This window comes from Eptatretus burgeri, chromosome 1 (genome assembly GCF_056783735.1).
Source record: "Eptatretus burgeri isolate ZD-2024b chromosome 1, Ebu_testis_v1, whole genome shotgun sequence".
NCBI classification, from domain to species: domain Eukaryota; kingdom Metazoa; phylum Chordata; class Myxini; order Myxiniformes; family Myxinidae; genus Eptatretus; species Eptatretus burgeri.
Window position 1 is genome coordinate 98,056,808 of NC_140961.1, and position 20,151 is coordinate 98,076,958.

The 20,151-nt window shown below is 42.3% G+C and overlaps 2 protein-coding genes and 1 long non-coding RNA gene across 6 annotated transcripts in view; 2 read left to right on the forward strand and 1 right to left on the reverse strand.

Annotated features, from left to right (window-relative positions):
• The window catches only part of LOC147035020 (general transcription factor II-I repeat domain-containing protein 2-like), a 43,522-nt gene extending 33,359 nt beyond the window's left edge, over positions 1-10,163 (reverse strand). Inside the window, exon 1 of the mRNA XM_085876666.1 lies at positions 9,806-10,163. Within this exon, the coding sequence (XP_085732792.1) occupies positions 9,806-9,904 (99 nt within the window). The 5' untranslated portion in view covers positions 9,905-10,163. The remainder of the gene's footprint in view (positions 1-9,805) is intronic.
• The window catches only part of LOC147035019 (cytoplasmic polyadenylation element-binding protein 2-like), a 201,076-nt gene that overhangs the window by 57,830 nt on the left and 123,095 nt on the right, over positions 1-20,151 (forward strand). The window lies entirely within an intron of this gene.
• LOC147035021 (uncharacterized) lies at positions 1,525-8,027 on the forward strand. Its single transcript, XR_015061047.1, has 2 exons — positions 1,525-6,732; positions 7,734-8,027. It is a non-coding gene; the product is annotated as an uncharacterized LOC147035021 (long non-coding RNA).

Sequence of the window (20,151 nt, forward strand, 5' to 3'; positions counted from 1 at the left end):
ATTATTATTATTATTATTATTATTATTAAAAAAAAATCTTTTTTGACATGGTCAAGGCTTGTGGAAGAATGATTTCCACATACCAAATCAGGACACAACATAAGGTGAAACACCAACAACAGGGAGGAGGAAGAAAGTAGACAGAAATGGACAAACAAGGGGTGCAGGTAACAATGAGTATGGGAGGATGCAAAGGGTGGACAATATGGATACGTTAGCAAAATTGTGCTGGACCAGTTTGTGATTTTTGTCAAGGTCTGAGGAGAGGGAAGAGACTGCTGCGTGTCTGTTAGAAGGATGAAAGTTGTTACGGCAGAAGGTGTTGTTATCAGCAAAGAGATAAAGTGAAAAGGATTTTCCAGAAAGTCAGTGAGGTCATTGATGAAGATTAGGAATAGGACGGGGCCTGGAACATTGCCTTGCGGCACTCCAGCCTTGACAGGGAGAGGAGATGAAAGGATTCCTTTGAGTGCCACATGTTGGCTATGAGACTAGAGGAAGTCAGTAAGCAATATGTGGAGTTGGCCTTGGATGCCATAGGCAGACAGTTTGGAGAGCAAGGCAGGATGCCAGACTGTATCAGAATCACGAGATATGTCCAGAAAGACAGCCCTGAACTCATCTCTGACATTGAGGGCCGCCATCCATTGTTGGGTGAGTAGAAGCATCATGTCCAAGGTGGTGAGACCTTGTCTGAAACCGAATTGGTGATCTGAAATGAAGTTGTTGGAGAAAAAAGGAATGATTTCATATCAACTGCAATGATGGATTCCATGACCTTGCTGATGATCGTCAGTAATCTGATAGGTTTGTAGTTGAGGGGATCTGTTTTTTGCACCTTTTTATGTGGTGCAGTGATGTTTATTCGATTTCAAAGCAGATGGAAGATGTAATGACAGGGTGGAAAAGGCAGAGAGAAAATGTGCTAGAGCAGATTTTTAGGACACGTCAGTTGATGCCACGTCCATTATGATGGAGCACATAAAGATACAATGACTGATTAATTATTGTAAGTACTGCACAATAAACCTGTATATGAAAAGAGTTGAAGAATGAATGGAATGTTTTACTGGGGGAAGGTAAAGCAACTTTTGGGCCACCCTGATACAAACCTCGAGAAGGAGTTTTGAAGACTTGGACTGTCAGAAATGTGTTTAATCTATATAGGGTGAAACTGAGAGGACTCAATATTTTTTAACCTCCACCATCGAAGATGGATGGAGGTTACGGTTTTCACCCCTGTTTGTTTGTTTGTTTGTTTGTTTGTTTGTTTGTTTGTTAACAGTATTACGGAAAAACTCCTCGACGGATTTCGACGAAACTTGGTGGGGGGGTTAGGTCTGGTCCAAGGATCATGCCATTAGATTTTGGACTTGGTCCAAAATCCAATATGGCCGCTATAGTGGCCAATTTGAAGAAATATTTGAATTTCTTTTTTTTTTTTTGCATTTCTACATGTTTTAAGTGATTTCTAACCCCGCCCCCCCCCAAAAAAAAATTGTTAGAGAAAAAAAAATTTTGCAACTTCTTTTTCAACAAAATTTCAATTTCTTTTTTTTTGCATTTCTACATGTTTTAAGTGATTTCCAATAAAAAAAAAAACATGCCAAAATTATAATTGCAGCTGATTTTGGAACTTCAGGTGGATATACCCACGTAAAATCAATTTCTGTCTCAAGGAATCTAGTTATGACGAATGAATTGAGTATGTAAAAGTTAAAAGTAAAAGGGAAAGTTGCAAACTATAACTCTGTGAGCACTGTTGACGTCAAATTGAATGAATAGGATATCAGGTTCACTTGAGTGACCTAGCAGTATTGGCGGCGGAGGTTTTGCACTCTACCGAGTGCTCCCCCTCTAGTTAATGTGTTGTATCGTTTATATTTGATAGAATGACATAAAACTGGCTTCATGTTGTGTAAAGAATATTAGAATAACTTTTCCTTTCAACGCGAATTATAGAAAAACTTTTCAATTAGAAAAACCCGCTAATTACATTGAATTTTTAAAAAGAAACACGAACCCGTGACAAAGTTATGCCATATTAAAAATATCTAGTCCTTTCTGTTTCACCCTGTATATTGCTCATGGTATGAAACAATACGACTCTGGCTCGGAATTTACATTTTTATTTGTTTATGTTTTCTGTGATTGGTTTGCACAATTATGTTGACATTTGGAAGAGAAGATAGAAACTGTCATAACCTTCATCATGAATTATCCTTGATGAACTCATTGGGAAGGATATACTGCATATGTCACTGTGCATCAAGAATGTAAGCTTTGATCCATTGTATTTCCTTTGAGACAGTCTGCAGTTTGCACTCGTGAGTAATTCGGAAAATCGATCTCTCTCTTGAAGGTGCTTTTAAAATTTTGATCAGGCTGGATGGATTAATACCTATAGCATTTCACATGGTACCAGCACAACCTTTGCTTTGACTTTGAGGCAGTTAGAAGGGGGTGGAGAGACAGAGAGATGTGTGAGGTGTGATAACGGAGTTTGAGTATGGTGGAAGGCAGACAAGATTTCCAGTTGCTTGCAGATGTATTAAAGTGCCTTTGTTGCATTTGTTGCATTGGCAAATGCAATGTAATACATCTTCTCGATTCGCTTTTGTCAAGAATTTTGCTACAAGACTATTTGAAGATCTGCTCAGTATGTTTGAAGATCAAATTCCACATCAGTTACTGTCACATCTGCTTGAATTCTGTCATTTGCTGCAATAATTAAAACCAAGTTACAAGACTCGTCAAAGAACTGTGATGTACCGAATCTCAGCGCTAAAGCTTGGTGAAGCATTTGGACAGGGAAGGACACTGGTTGTTTTTAGACTTTTTTTTTTAATATAAGGTAGGAATGTCTGAGTTGAAGGGTGCAAACTTATTTCATGCATCTGTGGACATCTTCCCAAAGTGGAATTCTGCAGTAAGGCCAAGGAAGTGGGAGCCCTGGAATGCAGTGACTTGCCAAAATGGCCACTTGCATTTTGCAGATATCTTTGCTCTGCTCTTACTGAAGGCTGAGAACATTTCATTTTCTTGTGGAACTCTCATCAGGCAGACCTCACAATTGACTGTCTTTGCACTCCAAGTTTGCGAAGGATTTTATGATTAATAATTGCTTGAAATGCACCGAACAAACCTCGTATCTCAATTCCAGAAAACCTTGACAGGTGCATACATGGTTTGCAGCAATGGGCTTGAATAGGAACGGTTCTCGGTAGCTCTTTTAATGGTGCCATTTAAAGGTCACCTTTTTATCCATTCCCCTTGCCCGTGCTATCTGCCCGTTTTGGGCTCACCAAGCATTACAGTATCATTAATGGCTGCAAGCAGTCCGAGACTCCCATTAACCGTGCTCTGGCAGTTTAGTTTTTCTGTTCCAGCTCTATGAATAGTCCTTTTGTAGAACAGAGCAGACACCCTGCAAGGCACCAGCTACCTTACCACCTGTTGATGTGTCATGGTAACCTTAGGAGCATATGCCAAAGGTGATTAACTGTAGAATTTTGCACTTGCTTGTGCATGGAGACCAAAGCAACAACAATAACAACAAATTTCAGAGCCCATCCTGTGACACGGGGGAGGGAGGGGTCAAAAAATTCAGAGTAAATAAGGTGCTTGTCCTACATTTCTCATCCTGTTGCACCTTGTGCAGCTTTGTTGTTTAGATCTGCAGAATTGCTCTTACTGAATTGTATCTGACTCTCGATGGATACTCGTACATTGGCACACACCTCACTTTCCCCGAGCGAGTTCTTTATTGTGTGCTATTTATTGAGGAGCTTCGCTTGGGCATTACAATGGTAATGAAAAGTGAGCAAAGGCAATATTTTATCTCCAGCTACGGTTTTTGGTCATTCCCAATAGTTTTGGCTTTTGGCAGCTAAAGGCAGCAGTGCTCCACAGACGTCATCATGGCTTGCCATCATTCTTATTCTTATTCTTATATAGTCTTTGCTCTAAAAATGTGGATTTCCATGTTTGGTTCCAAGTAACCCGATCTTAGAGAAACCCTTTAACTGTTTTCGGTCTAATTTGTATAAAACGTTGGTAGCAGAGAGAGTGGTCTTGACTAAGTGGCTTTGTAAGCAATTGGATCAGTGGTCTTCACGACCCAGGGATTGTACCATGACCGTGTCATTGTCACCCCAGTTAAGTAGAACATTTGAGGGTTACCCTGAGCCGAAAGGAATCGTATCTTATTCAAGTTGAATCGAGTTGAAATTTTAAATTAAATATATGCCCTGTACAGAAGTATACAGTACCTTCAGAAAGTATTCACACCCCTTGACTTTTGTCACATTTTGTTGTGTTACAACCTGAATTTAAAATGGATTAACTTTTTAAAAAAATTGTCATCAATCTACACAAAATACCTCATAATTACAAAATGAAAACACGTTTTTAGAAATTTTTACAAATGAATTTATTAATAGCTGGAATGTTTTGTGTCAATAAGTATTCAATCCCTTTCCTAAGACACCCCAAATTGAGCTCGGGTACATCCAATTTCCTTTGATCATCCTTGAGATGTCTCTACAACTTGATTGGAGTCCACCTGTTACCGAATCAATTGATTGCACATCATTGAGATAGAAACACACCTTTCTACATAAGGTCCCACAGTTGACGGTGCATGTCAGAGCAGAAACTCGACAGTGAAGTCCAAGGAACTGTCCATAGAACTCCAAGGTAGAATTGAGAGTCGACATAGATCTTGGGAAGGGTATAAAACAATTTATAGAGTGCTGAAAGTTCTCAAGAGCACAGTGAGCTCCATCATAATATGGAACTACTCGGACTCTTCCGAGAGCTGGCCGTCTGCACAAACTGAGCAACCGGGCAAGAAGGACCTTGGTCAGTGAGGTGACCAATAACCCAATGATCACTCTGACAGAACTACAGAGTTCATTGGCTGAGATGGGAGAAACTGCCGGAAGGACAACAATTTCTGCAGCACTTTACAAATCTAGATTTTATGGGAGAGTGGCCAGACGGAAGCCACTCCTGAGAAAAAGGCACACGACGCAACGCCTGGAGTTTGCAAAAAGGCATGTGAAAGACTCTCAGAGCATGAGGCAAAAGATTTCGTGGCCTGATGAGGTGAAAATTGAACTCTTTGGCCTGAATGCAAAGCACTACATCTGTAAGAAACCGAGCACTGCTCATCACCCATATAACATCATCCCTACCATGAAGCATGGAGGTGGCAGTATCATGCTATGGGGATGCTTTTCAGCAGCAGGGGTTGGAGACTTGTAAGGATAGAGGGAACAATGAATGGAGCCAAATACAGGCAAATCCTTGAAGAGAACCTGCTTCAGAAGGCAAAAGAACTTGGACTGTGGCGAAGATTTACATTTCAATAGGACAATGACCCCAAGCATGCAGCAAAATCAACACTGGAATGGCTTCAGAACAAGAACTTGAAAATCGTCGTGTGGCCCAGTTAAAGCCCAGACCTGAATCCCATTGAAAATCTATGCAAAGACTTGAAGATTGCTGTTGATTGATGCTTCACATCCAACTTGACAGAGCTTGAGCAAATCTGCAAGGAAGAATGGGAGAAAATCCCCAAATCCAGATGTGCAAAGCTGATACAGACATACCCAAGAAGACTCAAAGTTGTAATCACTGCCAAAGGCACTTCTACAAAATTGACTCAGGACGTCAAAGACACTATTGATTCAGGGTTGACCTGCTCTGAAACTGTATCTCTCCGAGGGGTCACACACCGGAATGCCAAATAATGTGTGAACCGGACAACTGAACACCCCTCCAGCAGCCAGACCCACCGCCAAGCCCAACCCCACAGTCCAAACCCTGAAACCAGGCTCAACCCAAGAGACAATAGAGCCCATCACACCCTACCTGCAATGCTTAACACCATAGCACTGCATAACCACCTCCAAACCGCAACACCATGACCTGTGGGAAGTTATCACAACCACCCATTGTTTATCCCTTCATGAAATTTGGAAGAGGGGGTGAGAGAGGGTGGAGAGAGAGAGAAAGGAGGGGTGTGAGAGTGAGGACACACAATAAGATGAGGGAAGGGGTGGATAGATAGATAGATGGATGGACGGATGAGATGGAAAGTGGATTCACAGCAAGGTCCACAGTTGTTCATAAACACACAACACTCCATTCTCACAAAGTGAGCATGAGGTGTAAGGAATGAATGAAAGAGTTCCCACTTGCTGGTCCATCTGCCATTAAATTCCCTGCAGCATCTGCAATGAGCTTGAGATTTGGAAACAACCCTCCCCTAATAACGTCTAAAGTACTCCACCAGTTGATGCATCTCTGGCGGTGCTCAGCATGACCGCCAGATGACCTCGGAGAGGTCAAGGTTATACTGTATTTTAAACTTGTGAGTTTTCACTTGGACAATGGAACACAAATTTATATATGTACTTCATTTACATTATCGCCTAACATTGTCATGAATGTCTGTAATTTTATTTTTTTAAACGACAACAGCTCTGATTAAAAAAAAAAAAAAGTCATTTCCACTTCCATCTACTGTCTCGCTTTGGCTTGCAAACATCGGTTTGGTTCATCAATCCCTTCTCTCCATCCCTTCCTTCCATTCCTTCCCTCCATTCTTTCTGTCCATCCATCCATCCTTCCCTCCATCATCCCATCCATCATTCCCTCCATCCATCTGTTGATAAGAACGGCAAGCTTGGCACCGCACAACACCACGGTGCACAACACAGGCAGGTGGGGCCTGAACTTTTTTTTTTACTGCATTCAAGGTATTTTTGATTGTGTTATGCAGAGCGGCATTGTAGGTTATTTCGCCATGTATCACCACGGCTTGTAAATGAACATCCAAGTGACTTAAGCACTCCAACGAAACGGTTAATAAGGAACGGTCGGCTTGGCAAGCGATTAACAATCGCTGTTCGAACACATTAAACACCACACAGAGACGCCCGTAGTGTCAAACAATGTACGAATTGGAAAAATAGGACCGCCTGTCCTGAAGCTCACCTGGATCAAGGGTAACAGTCACTCAGACCCTGAATTTTTTTAATGCCATTAACAGATTTTAGTACATCAAGGGTGATGAAGGTTGTTGTCGTTTCATTAAAATTCTGTGTGTGGTTTGGAGAAGAGAGCAAATACCTATTTTGGGGTGGTCAGAACCCCCCTCTCCCTCACGTCGACGCCCTTAATGAGCACAGATGTTGATGCAGTTAATATACTTTGGTACATCATGGGTGAAAATATGTTGTGGTCAAATTTCATCTAAATTGTTTGTGTAGTTTCTGAGAAGAGAGCAAATACCTATTTTGGGGGGTCAAAAATCCCCTCATCGGCTCCATTAATGAACGCAAATTTTGATGCGGTCGATACACTTTGGTACATCACTGGTGATGAAGGTTGTGGTAAAGTTTCATCAAAATCGAGTGTAGTTTCGGAGAAGAGAGCAAATACGTATTTTGGGGGGTTCAACCTCCTGCCACCCCCCCCCCTGCAGACCCCTTAATGAGTGCAGATTTTGATGCGGTCAATACACCTTCGTTAAGTGTCAGGTATGAAGGTTGTGGACAAGTTTCATCAAAACCATGTGTTTGGTTCAATCAATAAGGACTGAAGTGTTTATGAACTCACTCACTCACTCACTCACTCACTTACTGACACTGCTTGATCACATAAGCTCATCTGACTAAAGTCCAGGTGAGCTAAAAATGACCTGTCTGGTTTTTTTTTTCCAGAGTTGGAACTGCTGCCATTCCACGTTCCACGTTGCACGCATGCACGCATGCACACACACACCCTCTCTTTTTAATATGTGGTTAACTAGTTGTTAAAAAATTAGCCAATATGAATTGTGAACAACAGGTAACTCGGTTATTTTGGCCTGCCTGACTGTGTAAAGGTGTGTCAGATTGTCACTGAAGTAACTGACTGCTGATGGAAAATGTTTATTTCATCATTGTCATTGGAAAAATGTCAAACTTGACTGTTTAATCAAAGATGGAGCAAATAAATTTTTTGCCCATATTACACTTAATTTTGTACTTTTATTGAGTAACCATTGATTCTATTCCCTGCATCAGTGTAATAGGATCGTTTTAATGCCTTATAAAATTGGCTGCTCCTCTCAGTCTCTATTTCAAACTACCGTCGTGTTTAACAAGAAATACAGCTATCTGTTGAAATATTTGTTTTAGTAGGTACTTCACATCATCTATATTTCAGAGCAGTGCAAGTGCTAATTTTATAAACTGCATTAATCTCAGAGTAAGTTAACACCAGAGAATCAGGAATTACCCTCAAGGGCAGTTTGTGCCCTCACAAACTTTAAAATGATTCACGTCATGTCTTGCAAAACCTTGGCAGATATCATCCTATGTCATTTCTGAGAATTTTTCGTTGCAAATTGAGTGATAATCAGTGTGTATTGTTACTGGCCTTATAAGCAAGTTGCTGCACCATGAGATATATATATATATATATATATATATATATATATATATATATATATATATATATATATATATATATATATATATATATATATATATATATATATGCACTGGATCAGAGGCGGACTGGCGGTATTCTGGGCCATCGGGCTTAAGGGGTCTTTGGTTACCTAGATAACGTTTTTGAATGACTGTGTGAAATAATTTTTTTCTAAAACAAACATTTGTGCATACATGTGCAGAATAATAACGAGACGGCGAATTTAAAACAAATACATACACTGCAATGTCAGAACCAGAAACTGCGTTACCTCATGTTGCAGAGTCCAGAACCGACATTACAGTCCAAAGTGTCAAGGAATGTTAAGTATATAATATAGCAAACATCATGGCAAACGGCCTGAAACGGTACATAATAAAATGCACACACGGACAAAATTATTATTTCTCCGTGTCATTTACCTGAACATTTTGCCGAGAAAAACAAATAGTCACTTTAGCCATGTGATGTAAAATATAGGAGGGGGCGGGATGTTCGAACCACCGAGACAATTGGTAAATGTTGTTTGTTTAAAGTAGGTAAAATTTTCAGTTTAACAGCAATGAATGATTTTACTGCTCCCCGATTAATATACTGTTACGAATTTGCGCCCACTGGCGTGCGAACTGCCGTTTTCCACTAATCGTAGCAGCTCGCCCACCGGATGGACAATTCAGTCATGACCTTCCGGAGCAACGCCGGAACCCTGTCACGGGTGGGTCTTCAACCCCACCACGGCCTAGCCAATTTTCTACCCGCGCAGGATAGGGTCAATCGCTGAATCTCGATATACCTAAGTACCTGCGCGGGTAGCCTACCGGGAGACCGTACCTCGGCGCAGGTCGGCTTGGACACGAACCGCTCAAGCAGTCCGTTCCGTTCTGCAGTGATAACCGAGCGGGTATTATCGCCCGACCTCGCTGGATCCGATTCTATTTAACGGGTATTTAAAACCCAACTAATATTCCGCGATGCAAGATGGCATTTCAATGGGGAGAAAGGAGGACGCAACAAACGGGTTACATTCGCACAAGTACATTTATTTACAGCACGTACACATATACAGCCATGCAATCAATGGGGGAAGGGGACAAGACACGAGCAAGGTAAAAGCACTACAACCGACTATAAGCAATTATCTAGTCACTTATACAGTTTTTACTTGCAGGACACGGCGCCACCAACATTCATTCAAAAGCAAAACCCAAGGAAAATAAAAGACTACCCCCACAGACAGGGGAGTTAGACAGGGTCCGTAGACCTTTATGACGTGGGACTTGGCAGACCGAACGAATCCCACGAGACTGTTGTAGGTTACCTGCACCCTCGTGGTGCGATGGTGGGCGAGCTCTCTCCGGCGCTCTCCACACGGATGCGCAGGATTGCGCGACAGAGCTGGCAAAGCGGCGCCTCCCATCCGCGTCCCTGGTGCCACGCCCGGACTCCCCACCGATTGCGAGCTCCGTCCGACGACTCGACCTGAACCACCGAACCCAAGACTCTTCAAAGACCAAGACGACGAAGAAGAAGAAGCCCCACGCACCACCGAAAACCACCACACCGAGCTGGCGTCCTGCACGCCCTTATATCCCCCCGTTCCAATGCCTCGCCCCTCCCCTTTTATCGCTCCGCCCACCTTCCAGCTCCTGCAGGAAGCTTCCAGAAAAGGGGCGTGCCCTCTCCCCCCCCTCCCCGCGCGCCTCGTGGGGGCCGAGAGAATAATTTTTGGCACAGGTTCAGGGAGATTCATTCCCCCAAAATCAGGCCCCCACCTTTTTTCACCTTTTACCTCTGGCTCAAATCGCACCTCCCCCACACCAAAGCGCGGGGAAAACAGGCGGGAAAATCCATGCGTCATCGATGTTCCTTTGTTTCCTTCGCCTCGTAGAGACGGTTTACATGAGCGGAGAGGGTTGTGGTTTGGTGTGTGGAGAAGGGGGATCGGCAGTTGGTGTAGCGGGGAAGGTGGTTAGGTGATCGTGGTTGTCGTGGTTTGTGGTTGAAATGTGGTTGTTGTGGTTTGAGGCGATCGTGGTTGGTGTTGATCGTGGTTGTTGTGGTTTGAGGAGATCGTGGTTGTTGTGGTTGGTGGTTGAAATGTGGTTGGTCCAAAATAACGATAGGAAAAGAAAAACACTATCTCAAAGGATCACAGCCTTGTGACACGAATAAATCCCATTAAACAACCGTGGAGAAATCTAACTGAACACAGACATTGATCTAACTGAACTACGGACCTTTATGGTGTTCTGCGAATTTCCACAGCTGTAACAATACGTTCTAAGATCACCTTCTCCTATTTTATGAAAAAGGAAACTTTTTTTTTTTTGAGCATGGGCCCTTGGTCGATGCCCAAATGCCCAACTGTTCAGGCCACCCCTGTACTGGATTAATTTGGGGATGCAAATGTGAAGTGTGTCCATGTCACCAATTATTGTAACACTTTTAATTATTCGGTTGCTTTTCTTTATATCTTTAACAACGTGAAATAGATTTTCAAAAGATTGTGTCGATTAAAAAGTTGTAGTGCAATCATTTGCTTTTTTTTTTCCCAAAACCAGAATATTGTTTGATGCAGCAAAAATACAATTGTGTTATTTTGATATTCTTTGACTTGTATCACCTGACTAATTGATTATACCCAAATCAGGTATTTACATCTTGATTATATTTCATAAACTTGAGGTTTTTTTTGTTCTTATGCTATGGATTTATTTTGATCTACGGTGTTGAACATTATGGAAATGCAATTGAAAGACATTAGTGACAAAACAAGATGGTGAATATATTGTCGTTGCAATAGTGTTTTGTACTACATGGCACCGACTCATAACAGCCTGCAATTAATGTGATTGCCAACAAACATCGGGAATGAATCCCGCAAATATTGCCAAATTAAAAGGCTGAACTTGGATGCCACATCACCTACCCTGAGCAGTTGAGTAATGTGCTCTTTTTAACTCGCTCGTATCACATGTGATTCTCTAAACAAGAGAGTGCCTTGATTAATTTAATTTTATCCGGGGCTTCTCAAAGCAAATTGGTCCACACCGGAAAGATGTAAGGACCAGGCATGCATGCATTCTTAAAGAATATCTGTATATTTAAAGGGAACAGGACTCAAGATGCAGAATCCTGAGACAGGAATAGGCATGATTAAAAATCACAAATCTTAAGCAAGCAAAAAAAACAACCCCAACTTTGTGCCACACACACAGCAACTATATATACAGGGTGTCCCATAAAAATGTACAACTTTTCATTTGCAAAGAGGATGGTCATAACATATTTTAAAAAAGATAGATGGCTGGATAGAAAGCCTGGTGTTGGCGCAGTGGTTAGGGCGTGGGATCCAAAAGGTCCTGAGTTCAAGCCCTGTTGGGCCACTGAATTAATACACCAGGGGGTTGATTCAGCCTGTCATCCTTCCGAGGTCGGCGAAATGAGTACCAGTGTACTGGGCCGGTGTATACCCCGGTTAAAATAGGTGTACCATATCCCTGTGTTGTAAGAGGCGACCAGGGTTGCGTCAGGAAGGGCATCCGGCGTAAAACATGTGCCAAATCACTATGCGGATCATACGGATGATCCGCTGTGGCGACCCCGAACGGGAGCAGCCGAAAGAAGAAGAAGAAGAAGAAGAAGAAGAAGAAGAAGAAGAAGAAGAAGAAGAAGAGAGATATCGCTGGATAGAAAGCTGAAAGGTTGAAGTTTATTGCACCAATGTCAAAATTGCCACCAAAATTTAAATTTGGTGTAGAATCGTCGTTTTCTTTTAGATCACATGTTTGACGTAGGCTCCACGTTGTCCCGTCACTGCCTGCAAACGTGTTGTCATGTTCTCCATCACTTTGGGAAACATTTCCTGAGGAATGTTCTGGATTTCTCGGTGGATGTTTTCCTTCAGCTCATCATGAGTCTGAGGCCTAGGGTTTCCATAGATCCTGTCCTTGAGATACCCCCACAAGAAGAAGTCTGGAGGCGTAAGGTCAGGGGAATACGGTGGCCACTCAACGTCTTCGTAGAGGGAGATAAAGCGGCCCCCAAAATGTTGGTTGAGAAAACGCCGTGTTTCCCTGGCTGTATGGGTGCAGTGCCCCATCCTGCTGGAACCACTGGGTTCTCATCTGGATCAGGTTGTTTCTCCTACGGGCCTGAGTATGTAGTTCAGGCAGATAGAATTCCTGAATCATTTCGCAATAGTTCCTCTGGTTTACCGTGAAAGTGCATCCCTGGTCATCTTCAAAGAAGTATGGATCAATTATCCCATAACAACCAACCGCCACCCACATGGTGACTTTGAGACAGATCGAGGCACCAGTTCAGTTGATGCATTACCAGGATTTTCAGTTCCCCAGTACCGAAAGTTTTGCTTGTTTACCTCCCCGGACAAGTGAGCATGGCATTCGTCTGTCATGTGAAATTTTTTTGAGGAAGTCTGCATCTTCCTCCAACTTTCCTGAAAACCATTTTGCAAAGTCTCGTCGTTTGCGTTTCTGTTGATGAGTAAGCACCATTTCCGTTTGAATTTTGTATGGAAAGGCATGAATGTCCTGGCGAAGGATCCTCTGAACGGTGCTCTTATGAATGTTTGTCTCGGCAGAAAGTTGTCAAATCGATTTTTTTGGACTCTGAATGACCGCCTGTCTCACCATTTCCACATTTTCTTCACTACGACCTGTCTTATTCCAACCACTGTGACCCTGTGAAGGTCACAGATGGTTCCCACATTGGTAAACTTTGCGATGGTGCACTTTATTGTCCGAAAGTTTGGTGCATGGCGCAAGTGGATACCGAAATATCTCGAGTAAAGACGTTGCACCTGTCTGACACTTTTCATCTGATGCCAAAGTTCAACAATTTCCGTCCGTTGTTGTACAGTCAGTCTTGGCATTTTTCTGGCGCTTGCTTGGTATCAAAATAAACTTCAGGGTCTCTGCAACAAGAAATGAAGTATTAGTGACAAAATTACTGCTTTTTTAGGATCAAACGAAGCATTCTAAAAGTTGTATTTTTTGGGGGATACCATATATACATATATATATATATATATATATATATATATATATATATATATATATATATATATATATATATATATATATATATATATATATATATATGCACATACATGTATAACCAAGTGAGCAATTCATCTCAGAATGACGAGAGGGGTTCGCTTTGTTGGCTCGAGGACATGGCACAGTTCACAATTGGAACATGATGTACCTCTCAATTAACACTGAGATAAGGAGAGCACAGTCACAGAACTCCCCCCCCCTCCTTTTTGGGACACCCCTTCACCCTTAAGACGTTGCCGGCAGGCACTAGCGAAGTACGTGCCATGCTCGTGCATGAAGACTGTCTTGGCCAATCGACGCACCAATCCCAAACCAGTCAGCACTGTGGCCAATGATGTGCCACATTGCTTGCCACTACTCATGAACGTTTATGTGAGAGGGGAAGGTCTAAGCCCCCACTTGTTGGAGGTCTGAGGGCCGGCGCTTCTTCCTCTTCCTGCCCACTTCCCCACTCTCGAGGTTATGCTAGAGGAGCGTCAGAAAAGGCTTGCTGCAGCGTGGACATGGATAATTTCCAGAGCGCATCCCTTTTGCCTGGTGCCCGCCAAATTCAACATGAAAGACGCGAGACATCCTTAACCTCTCCCGTCCAAAATGGACAAGGCCCATCTCTCGAAGGGGCTGTATGCCAGACAGTTATCCCTAGCACGTCCTTAATGCAGTCCTATAATCTATACAAACCCAAACGGTGCTAAGGCCTTAAATTCTAACTACTGCCCCCTACTCTGTAAACATAATCAATAGATCATCGCTGAAAATACAAACAACAAGTGGATAAATCATTCACTGGACTCATGTTTTTATGTGGGCCTTTTGATATTTATGCAATTCTGCACTTTGTTTTCATGCTGCCCTACAATTTATTAATGATTGTAGAATGTTTCTCTACAAGTCGTTTTTTTCTATCACGGATAGACTCGTGGAAGAGCAAGGAGACAGACAGCAGGCAAAGAGGCAAGCAACTGTTAGTGGGGGAAATAGGTGGATGCAACAAGCAGGGAATGACTGAACAGGAAGAGAGGAGAAAGAAGAGGATAGGAAACCTGGTAACTTACAAGTAAGCTGGTTGGGTTTGGTCAGGTTATGTGTTGTGGGAAAGATCACGAGTATAGATGGTGAAATGGGAGTACATAAGATCGTAAGATGTTGATATATTCGGTGGTATACTGTTTGCTTGAAACGCTGGAGGAAAGGTGAGGCTGAACAGTCTCAGCAAGGTGGTTCCACAAACAGGAGAAAAGAGGTACAATGGAGTGAAAGTGGGTGGAAAGCTGGATTTTAGGAGTTTAAGCAGGAGGGTATTACTGGAAGAACACGTGCATCCTGGAGGAGCAGGGGAGGGTCAGGAGGCTGGGAGACACTGGCTTACTCGTTTCATGAGCCGAGCGAAGAACCTGTCCTTGGGAATGGGTTAATTACAGACAGAAAGACTTGTAATACCCCCACTGTGAGCGGTGCTGTACAATACACATTTACAAAGAGGATTGGATGGCTCCCCGACTGTTAACCCTTGGGACTATTACATTTTTACCGCATAAAATCTTCCCAGGTACACCCTGAGTACAACCTGTCCAGCGATTCAGAAATGCTGACATACAAACAGACATACACTCTGCCATAAAAATAACCAAACATAAAGAATTGATAATGTATTGGTTGAAGGACTGTTCCAGCATTCATTCCAAGTGCTTTTTTGGCACGAGGGATGTGCAGAACATCTGAGTGCAAGTTTCCACGTAATGTACCATAACCTGAATAAATTACCCATCTTTCTCGCTCAAATTTTATCTAGAAGTTTGGGTGCATATTAATTATACTTGGTAACAAATCTAAAAAATAAACAAATTTGCAGCCAGTACAGAACATCATTTCTGATTCGAGTTGTGAGCAGTAATGAACGATAATGTATTTTTAAATCGGCATTACGAAATCAAAACAGGGCCCCACCTTCTTTAAACACCAAACTGTCAGTACTCGTGCTTGACCATAGTAAACAGCTGATGTGGCTTTATTGTGATCGACTTTGGTTTCATGGTATATTTTTATATCAGTCTTATAAAATCAAAACAGCCAACTTCACATTCACACGGTGAGGAAATATTTCAGAACAAACCTCGTGGTGTATTTTTTTTTTTTAATCCGTCTCGTAAAAACAGCCATCTTTGCATTCCCGCAGTGAGGAAATGTTATAATGGGCTTTTGAAAACGTTCATTTTCCTGCTGCGATTGCAAACATAGCAAGTGCTGAAGTGAACTCGTAATTAGCAATTTAACGGACACTCGAACGTTCTTGTCATCAAAGGGTTACTTTGTCCGCAGTATTGCATAAGGCTACATGTGTATTTATACATGGTAACAAACACATTCCATCTATTTCGTAACAAATGTTTGGGACGTATTATATTCAGAAAATTACAGTAACATGCATCATGCAATAATCGTTCAGCGCATGCAACTTGGGCACTGTTTGGTTTTTAGAGGTGACACGAGGCATTCTGAGCAAATTCCAAACAGTCTTTCTGAGACCCCAATGTGTGGATCATTCCAAAAAAACACATTGCATTCCTTAACAATCCATTACAATGCAAATTCTGTCAAAAAAATGATAGGAATAAAATTACTGGACACCTTCAAGCAGGGGTGTCGGCATGACAAAAATCATTAGCCATGTTGCAATGCTCTTTAACATGAGAGGAAGTCTATGGCCTCAGAATATGTTATTGAGTCACTGGATCAACAAGATGTATGCTCAGAAGTGGACGTTCCAGGATAACAACTCCCACTCAGGACTCAGGAAGTGTCAACACCCCCTACTTCCATCCAGAATCACTGCTCACCTCCACTCATTTGTTCCTCTTTTCTTTCTTTTTTTTTTCCTGACTGTGGAATTGACTTCCACATTCTCTTCAATCTCGTTCTTCCCTCCAGGTCTTCAAAACAGCTGTTCACTCCCATCTCAGATCATCTTCACTCCAAAACCATGATCTTTTCTACCCTCATTAGCCCCCTCTTCAACAATCCCTTCTAAATTTCTAGTTTTCCCTTCTGAGAGTTTCCTTCTGTAACCATATTCTCCACCCCATGCATCCTCTCCTGCCCCCATTCCTCCCCACACCCATTGTTTGTCACCCTCCTTCTGTCTTGGCCTTTGGCCCTGTTGTTGGTGTTTCCCCCTCTCTCAACTGTTCCTTTTGTCCTGTTGTGTCCTCATCCACTCAGTATACTAGTACTAGCACTTCCATGAGCCTTGACTATGTCTACAAAAATACCTCCTCTTGAGGCATCTCCATGATGTTCAGCATCCAAGACTTGCACCATGGCACATCCAGGCATGCTTGTCGTGGTTAAATCAGCCCGTCCTAATGACACGGAGGCAATGCGAAAGTGGTAGGTTCGGTGACAAATCCAGGTTTCTCCTTGAAAGGAAAGATGGCCTTACATAGGTTTACAGAAAATGCAGTAAACGATTATGCCCCAATCTGTGTCCAATAATCCGTAAACTTTGGATGTGGAAGTGTCGTAATATGGGGTTGTATTGCTCAAACCTTTCGCATCAACTTCATCCATTTCCATGACGATCTGACAGCAGATCGATAGATTAACGAGATATTTCAGCAACATGTGTTGCCTCCCCTTCATCATCTTGGTCCAGGAGTAATCTTTATGCACGATAATGTTGTTCCTCCACACAGAGCCACTCGAACATAGAATGTTCTTGTCAATGCCAGCAATTAATGTCATGACACCATGGCCTGCCATCTTGTCAGAATTAAATCAAATCGAACATCTCTGGGATTTCATTGATCGTTGTGTTTGCACCTTGCCAAGCCAGCCACAGACCCTCAATGAGCTGGAACAGGAGCTGATTCAGGTATGTAATGCCATTCCCCAGGCTCAGCTTAGAGTGCTCATATGGTTAATGCGACAACGGCGTAATGCAGTGATCGTTGCCGGAGGTGGACATACCCGGTGTTGAGATTGTTGCTTGCAAGTTTTATCCCTTTGTGAAAACATTCACAACAACACATCATTACGTGATTAGGTCACAATGAAATGGACATGTAATTATTCAGAACTAGCAGTGTACCCACCCTTTGGGTGGATGGAGTATGAGAATTATTTGCTGTAAATTAAACCTGATGGATGTTTGCGTGGTGTAAATTGTTTGGCATGATTGTATATGCCGTTGAAATGATCAACCTTTTTTGTTTGGTTCAAAACATTAACATGCACAAATCCCAGGAAATGAATGAGGCATGGAATCCCAGAAAATCCCAGGAAATGAATGAGCCAGGGAATCCCGGATGGTACTCACATGAAACACCCGCCCCCTATAAAAGAGTAATACCCCTCCCTCTGGTGGTAATATTACCCTCACCCACCACCACTGGGTGGTGCTATACAATGCACATTGCGGTTGGTGACAAACATGTACCTACCTCGCGTGTTTTTCAGTTTCATGTACCTACCGTGTTTTGGGGTTTTATTATTTCGACTTATCTCTGTCACAGGTTTGCATCTCATCGGTGTCCCATTAATTAATATAATTGTACATCGTGTCATGAAACAGGGCTGGCAGGATGGCCGAGAGGTATACACATTCGCCTCGAAGTTGTCTAGCCTGGTTTTGAATCGCAGCCCAGCTATAAACTGTCATTTTGGTGTTTCATCAATGTGTGCGCCGTCTCTCGGATGGACGTTAAACAGGCATTCCCGTATGCCGGTTAAAGATCCCACAGTGTCCTTCACGAAGAGTCGGCGAGTTATCGCTGACACCATGCCTAAATTTTAAATTGCTGTCCTAATCTAAGTTGAGCAACAGGCCTGGCCAGCCGGTTCGTGAAACATTTGGGTCAAGGTTCCCCACGCCCACCCCACAATAATGTGGGAATAATTTTGGCTGTTAAAGAAGAAGATATCGCATAAACAACAATCACTTTTTTTATTTTTATTTTTTTTTGGGCGGAGAGTGTATGGTAGTCTGATACCATTTGATCATCAACTTGCACAACCTAAATGCAAACAGCATCTTTGTTTTGTCTCTGTCTCTGAGAAATGCACAAGACCAAGACGTCTGCTGTAGTTGAGGTCTACTTGAACACAGAAGAACAAATTTATGACTATGTAGCTCGGAGGTGAGCATGCTACTACTGAGCTCTCCCACTGTCCCTCATCAACAACACCTGTTGGTCTCTCCTTCAAGAACCGACCTGCCATCACTTCCAAGACGTGGGATGGGATGCTATCATGCAATCGAATTCAAAGCGGTCAATAACTTGGAGGCAAAAATAGTCTTTCTTTGACTTGTTTTACTTTATTGTTCGCACGCATCTTTGCATCAAAGCTGATTAATCTTAGTTTCAATCTGCTTTCTGTATGTCAACATGGTAAGCATTCTGCAAGACACGTCAGTTTTTTTGGTTTTTGCTTTGCGTCTCTACAACTACATCTAAAAGCTGAAAATGTACATCCACGGAGGATGGCTTTTCCCCATCAAAATCATTCCTTATGGTATTGACAGTTGTATGTCACAAGCAGTGTCGATGATATGTCAGCAATTTCTATTTTGGTAACATCTCAAACCTTCTTGTAGAAAACCGAAATAGCACACCAATTTGCTTTCATATTTCCAACAAACACACAGGCCAATGTGAACAATTATCATGGAAGTCCCCTTCGACGTTTGTCTTTTTATTTGTCTCTGATAAATCGGAGCAGTTTGAATATCCTCATAGTATGCTTCAAATTTTGCTGTTCTGCTATACAGGAATTGTGCTGTGCAAGCAGTTGTCAGAAGTGTAGTGTGAAATGGAATTGTGTGCTTGCTTTGCTCAAATTGAAGATTGCTGTTACAAAGTCCAACACCCTTCAAAGGGTTGTGATGACATTGTTTTGGTCCTTGTGGAATTGACCGACTGTTTTTTTTGTGCTTTTCAGTGAGGAACTAGCTCAAGGAAATTTACAATGCCTTCAGAAAGTATTCGCACCCCTTGACTTTTCCACATTTTGTTGTTTCAGCCTGAATTTAAAATGGGTTAAATTCAAAAAGTTTTTGTCACCGAGCTCCACAAAATAGCCCGAAATGACAAAGTGAAAACGTGTTTTTAGAAATTTTTTCACATTACAATTTTTACTCGTTATTTGAAAATAAAAAGCTGAAATGTCTAATTACCTCCACCACCGAAGATGAAGGAGGTTATGTTTTCAGCCCTTTCTGTCTGTCTCTGGTTGTGTACAGTACAGAATATCTCAACAAGTTGTGGACGGATCCGGATGAAATTTTGTGGACAGGTTCGATGTGTGACAAGGGCGAACTGATTAAATTTTTGGTGAAGATCCGGATACGACTACTAGAATTTTTGAAGTGATTCTTCACCATTGAGAGATAGGGCTAAAAACGATATATAGCACGATATCTCAAAAATGTATTGGGCCAGATGTGTTCTCATGGATCAGGCATTACAGGGCGGAGGTATGCGCTTTACCGAGTGCCCTTCCAGTTAACCTCCGCCATCGAAAATAGACGGAGGTTACTGTTTTCACCCCTGTCTGTTTGTTTGTTTGTGAACAGTATTACGGAAAA